A 6,190-nucleotide genomic window follows, 5' to 3' on the forward strand; every position below is an offset into this window, starting at 1 on the left:
CTCGCAGTGGTTCGCAGTCACATCTAGAGAGAGATGTGTAATCAAAGGCTTAATGACTGCTTTCAATACGCATATTTTGGAGTGATCCTAAGTGCATAGAAAAATTGCGTATGTATTGAGGTTGTGATAGCGGATTATATCAATTAGCTATAACGTGAAAGTGCAATTTATTCACCAGTCAAAAAAGTAACATTATCACGGTGTTGTCTCGGTAGTCTAGCCATTGCGAGTGCACATTCCTGCGACAATGTCTGGGAAAATTCGAGGAGGAACAAATGTCAAATGGGACAGTTCCTCGGAGGAGGATGATGACACGTATGAGCCGAAATGCAACATGAGATTAAGGGATTCTCGAAAAAACACGCAGCAAGCTGATCTGTCTGAGAATGAAAGTATTTCGGAACCACGAAAACGGGGCAGGGGACCCTCAAAGCGGCCCTGCTTAAATCGAAACGCTTTGATGGCTCGCGAGAACAGGCTCCGCAAGAAAGCGTACCTGGAGAAAATAGAAAGCAAGCTATCATTTTATCAACAGGAGAATAAAAATTTGGTAAACGTCGTCAGGAAACAAGGTATCGATATTAAAAGATTGACAGGCGAGGTGGCATATCTCAGAAACGTTCTGAACAATAACACAAGTATTACGGCGTTGCTCAAGACTATTAACGAGGGTCTCCGTAAAATGAGTACGCAAAAAAATGGTAATCTGTTATATCCGAATCATACCACCGAGTACCCGGTAGAGACAGAGACCCGACGCAAGTGTACATGTTACACAAACACAAAGGAGAGTTTATTAAATGGCGAAAGCAATAACATGTTTGTCAACAATGATATATTAACGGGAGAAAGTACCACCGAAAGCCAAGTGAGCGAGTCTTGTATTAATGCCAAGAAGCAAACCGCATGTAAGGATTCTAATTTTGATAAAATTGGATCAGCCTATTCTTATTTTGATCACACTTACACTGTTTTCAATAATCCTACAGTTGACGTTAAGAGCAGTCCAAAAAAGAAGGACCCGATAAACATAATAACTTCTACAACAGACTCGATATCAGGAGATAGTTTCATGGAGGATACAAAAGATTTGGATAATCTATTGCCAATTACCCAAACAGAATTTCCTAATATTCATGTGAAAAAGGACGACACTATCGGGCTTGATTTCGATCAATTGTCTACTTTCAACATGGACATATTCGAAGATCTGCCTAAATGCGATGAAATGATGAATTCAGTGGACAGTTTAAACGATACGTCCAACTTTTTTCCAGAAGAGGAAACAGCTCAAAATTTAGATAGTACAGGAATATGCCTGCACTTAAACTCAGACAAAGTATCTTTGGAATTTTGTTCCATATGTCACTTAAACAGTAAGAACTCTGGATAAAACTGAAGGGGGAATCGATCGTGATATAAGCTCATCCTATGATGCGTCCCATATAAAAGGGACCAGATATTTTACAGAGGAGCATAAAAGTATTTCTTGATCAGTGGAGTAACGAGCATAAAAGAAGAATAGAACAATGTATTACCTAAAGTTCCTTAGTATAGACATTTCATAGAATGTTAAAGAATGATATGTATATATGTGCACATGAACGGTATGTAATGGTAGTAGATATTCTCTGTATTTTCAGGTATATCAAGAAGATATATATCGCCATCTAGGTCTACCCGATTCTTACAACAACACAAGACTATTATCCTTACGGAGCGAAAGTTGCGTTAACTAGCATTCATGTTACATACATGTGTATATGTATATATATATATATATATATATATATATATGCACTATATGTTGACACATGGATGCACATATATATATAACACATACATAGTAATGTATATATATATATATATGTGTATGCCAACATGTATATAACTATTTTATAAGTATGAGACTCATTATCTGGGTAATATTTTTAATGATCATAACTGTTTACATGTAATTGTATAATACTACCTCTTGCAATAGGCTGTATCGCTGATATTCGTTAGCGATGATATCGAACGAGATACGAGTCCTTCTTGTAAGATCTTATTATGTTTAGTTGTAGTCGCTAACGTGCTGAAGAACTGCTAGTTACTTGACTTACTATAAGCACTGGGTCACTTCTTTTCCCCAGAAACTGTAACTATTTACTTTTTCCAGGATAATTACATTGGCATTGAAGTTTACTAGCAAGGATGATGCGAAAAGGTGGGCAACATATAACTTTGATTAAAAAAAGAAAACAATTATATTCATTGAATCACGAACGTATACACCCGATATATATATATATATATAAAACATGCAATATTTTTGTTTCATTTAGCACAGTCTGGCATTCCTGATGCGCTTGGTTTAACGACGTAGAGTATTAGATTGGAGTGAATGCGATGAGCTTCTTATGGGAAATGCACATGGAATCACGATCACCCCCTTCTTTTATACGAATTTAATACATACGTTAACGAGCAGGTTGAGTAGACACATACCAGTATTCTTCATTGAAATGGTATAATGACCACACTGCGTGAAAAACTGTATTGCAAACATTTTTTCAATGGTTCAGTTTCAGCTGCATTTTATGGATATAGCTGCCAATATGGAACAACATTCCATCCACTGATCAAGTATATCGTGGTAATTCAGAGTAAAATCTGAATGCTAAACGAAACCTTCTACTTGAAAAAAAGTAGACCTGTCGAAAGCGCTCTTGTAATGCCAGAATTTTAATTCTTTACGATTTCATGAACTTTTGTTTTTTAGAAAATTTGTGTAGAAACGTTCGTGTTTATATCTACAGTGAAAAATATTCAGAATTCTAGAATACGTTTTTGTTATTCAGGGAAAAGAAGTGTAAACGAATTAGCACTTTTTTATATTGCATGTGCAATATTTTTTTTATTTTTCTGTAATACAAAAAAAAGAGATCGTTTCTGTATGTAATAATACATAAGCAAATGATGACAATTAGGTTCATTTATTTCGAACTCTTGTATCTGTAGTAATAGTTCTTGAAAACTTGCGATTGTTTCTGCGTACAAATCAAAATTCATTCATACGTAGACTCAAAAATCATAAACTATTTTGTATATAAAAATTGTTTATTAACAATAAACAATGTATTGATACTTATATCCTTCTGTAACTAAAATATGTTTGTACCCATGTTAATTGAAACATATACTAAATATTTTGTTTAACTGAAAGAGCATTTCAAATATTATTTTTATACATTCATGAGAATATAAAATAATAATCGCATTTCTATATTAAATATATTTATATTTTTAAACGAACATATATATCTACAATGTTTACTGGGAAATAATGAAATTCCTGAAAGCGTTTTTATATTTAATGTTATGTTCTTTAATTAACACCGTTCAATAATAGTACTTATCTCTTATATTTCTACAATACATGTAAGTAGTAGGAAACTAGTTAACTTTGTACAAAAAGATCTCGATCACGAGGACTTGTTACTTAATTACTTGTTAATAGAAGGGACTCGTAATATCGTAATATTCAAATTCCAAGACGACTAAAGACATCCGGTTTCTTCACGTGTGCCACTGTCGTGATTTTATCAAAAGTAACTTGTTTCGGACTATTCGTCTTAACTGTTCCCAAACGTGCTTTTGCTGGTATCAAAGTCAGTCGTTCAGAAGCTGAAAAATCATTACTCGTTAAATCTAGAGAAACAGTTACAGAGCAAAATAATAAAAACCATAATATGTACCCAATTTTCCAGATGTAACACTAGATTTTGTGGATCTAACGGTATTCGGGGATGTGCTATTAAACGAAATTTTTTTAGTTTTTACTACTTGAGACACATTATTAGATAGTATTTTTCTTGTAGCCTCTTGATCAGCTCTCATTGTCCCCATGGTTTTTGATACCGCTTTGTTTGTTGTAATGATAGAGGTTCTTCCACTAATACTTTTTGGTTTTAATATTCCTGAACTAATTGTCCCATTTTTCAGTATACCTACATGCATTGCACTGTCTTTCTCAGCATCTTTGTCTCCTAGTCGTTTAAAAACACTCACAGATCTTTTCAAAACATCTTTCCCCAAGCCAGTGATATTGAACGTTGGCGATGTTTCTGCTAGATTTGTTGTACTAGTTACAGAACTATCTCCTAGTCTATCGAAAACAGTTCTCTTCTGTTCTGTAGACTTCTTAAGGATCTGTTGACTTCTAGACGTTGAACCCTTCGGAAGTATTATCGTATAGCCCACTTTATTATCCTTATTGTCCAATGATTTAACCTTTTTCACTGTCCCGTTCCATTCCTCCTCATTGCTACTATCGTATTCTTCTTCTTCCAATTTTCTTTTAAGAATCGCCTGTTTCTTTTGATTAGCAAAATCTGTTATTACCTCGCTGGATGTGGATACTGGTTTTTTTACAGGGATCACACTTTTTTTTACCGAACTCGTTGGTACTTTCACAATCTTTTTTGTTGCTACAGAATCCGATTTGATTTTGGAAGCCACTGTTTTGGTAGATGCTTTGGGTACCACTTTTTTAACGACTGGTTTCAGATTTGTGGATGGATCTACTGTGTCTACGAGAAACCTTTCGCATGTTGTTTCTTCAACCACTTTCTTGGCGTACCTCAAGATCGCGATCATATCTCCCATTAAAGTTATTCCCATTTCTTTGAGACTAGGCTTATCTAAATCTGGCAACATGTCCGGCTTTATGCGATTATTAGAGAATACAACCGCATGCTTTGTGGCAACATCTTGGGGAAATCCTGCTCCCTTGAAAAATTTTACCCAGTACGCTGTAAAAATAGGATAAAATTGAGCGTATCCAAATAAGGTCACGAATATAGAAAGGTAACGAAAAGAAACTATGACATACCTGATAAAGACGATGCCATTTCACACCGGTTAGGTTATTTCGGTTATCTCGCTCGACGAATGCCTTCCAAACAAATTTTTCACCAAATATCCACTGTTTAAAGAGAGTACATTGATTCTGTATCACATATTTTATAAAACTTGGTTTCTCTCGAAAGAATTTCGCTTGGAGAAAAAGAAAATCTATCAAAAAATTACCGAACGAGTTTGTTTCAAGTATATCTATTTTGTAAAATATTTAATTATAGTATTTCAAATAAGTATTACAAAATATATTTAAGAAATTATGATAAACATCGACATTTCATCGCTTATGGCTTCAGATCTATTCACGTCTATTCTTATACATATATGTATATTTATATGTACACAAACGCGAATACAGAAATGAAATTAGAATGGTTGCTCACGCGGCGTATCACGGCGTATGGCGTATCAGAGATGAAGATGAAAACACAAACAAAAGCGTTGAGATTCGTGTTCGCAAAATGACGACCTTGGAATCCCAGGTGCATACAGCGTTGCCGCATCTCAATGAGAAAATCGAAACGTTCTTCAGCGCGGCAATATTTAAAATGCAATGGTGGTAAAACATTAGTAATACACTGAATATTACTAGAAAAATTATTTTTACCATTCCGCGTATGTAACTGTATGTAACTGAATATTTTTATACATTTAAAACAAATATCACGACCATTTTGTATAAATATCCAAGAATTAAAAAATATTCTCGTCAGATGTCGCCTGTGTAAACTTGTGTACGCACGCGCGTTGGATGTTCTTACGAACGCCTGCGCACTGGACATTGATTCTTGAGAAATGGAAGAGTCTCATCTCCATAAATACATACTTTATGGTCTAGAAGTTGCAACGTGCAGCGACATCATTGGTGTACGCGTGTACTAGTCGATGAATTCGCTCTATTTCCTTGCGAGCGAATTCTGAACAGCTTTGATATTTCGAAATGATAATAAAACACTATTTCAAATTATTTATGAAATCCATTACTTATACGTCAAAAACCCTAATTTATTGCATCACATCGCATTCGATGTCTCATATTGTAATCATCTTTGTTATGTAGTAGATGTAAACATAATCAATAATCTAAAAAAAAGTATCCTTCTTCCTAGCAACTCTACGTTCTTTTTTTCAATTCCGTACAGATACAACAGATGCGTAAATAAACTAAAATGAAAGAACCTTTCGATACGACTTATTACAGTTTATTCATATAAACTGTAATATTATATGTATTTATTTCAAAAACAAATTGATTCGCAAAGAACTCGAGTGAAAAAACAACGACCTC

General features: G+C 34.4%; 2 protein-coding genes across 4 annotated transcripts; one reads left to right on the plus strand and one right to left on the minus strand.

Annotated features, from left to right (window-relative positions):
- The first annotated feature begins 14 nt into the window (after window positions 1-14).
- Window positions 15-3,133, plus strand: LOC143213921 (uncharacterized). 3 transcript variants are annotated; one of them, XM_076434286.1, is made up of 5 exons: window positions 19-908; window positions 990-1,531; window positions 1,644-2,209; window positions 2,328-2,473; window positions 2,568-3,133. In XM_076434286.1, exons 1-2 carry the CDS (start codon window positions 248-250, stop codon window positions 1,391-1,393), a joined length of 1,065 nt encoding a protein of 354 aa, XP_076290401.1. In that variant the 5' UTR covers window positions 19-247; the 3' UTR covers window positions 1,394-1,531; window positions 1,644-2,209; window positions 2,328-2,473; window positions 2,568-3,133. The 3 variants fall into 3 exon arrangements, with proteins under 3 accessions (XP_076290399.1, XP_076290400.1, XP_076290401.1); XM_076434284.1 differs by having other exon boundaries at window positions 15-1,531; XM_076434285.1 differs by having other exon boundaries at window positions 15-1,531; window positions 2,333-2,473.
- On the minus strand, window positions 1,767-5,355 carry LOC143213920 (uncharacterized protein C19orf47 homolog). The gene is made up of 3 exons (XM_076434283.1): window positions 4,877-5,355; window positions 3,741-4,796; window positions 1,767-3,669 (listed from the first exon to the last, which is right to left on the minus strand). The coding sequence occupies exons 1-3, from the start codon at window positions 4,893-4,895 to the stop codon at window positions 3,527-3,529; spliced, it is 1,218 nt and encodes a 405-aa protein (XP_076290398.1). The 5' UTR covers window positions 4,896-5,355; the 3' UTR covers window positions 1,767-3,526.
- Window positions 5,356-6,190: the final 835 nt, after the last annotated feature.

This window comes from Lasioglossum baleicum, chromosome 12, assembly GCF_051020765.1.
Source record: "Lasioglossum baleicum chromosome 12, iyLasBale1, whole genome shotgun sequence".
Classification (NCBI taxonomy): Eukaryota; Metazoa; Arthropoda; class Insecta; order Hymenoptera; family Halictidae; genus Lasioglossum; species Lasioglossum baleicum.

Bases quoted from the DNA above. Each gene is read 5' to 3' on its own strand.
- LOC143213921 (XM_076434284.1), top strand. From the start codon at position 248: ATGTCTGGGAAAATTCGAGGAGGAACAAATGTCAAATGGGACAGTTCC.
- LOC143213920 (XM_076434283.1), bottom strand. The intron at 3,670-3,740 runs GTACATATTATG...ATGATTTTTCAG, and splicing joins TGTTACATCTGGAAAATTGG to CTTCTGAACGACTGACTTTG.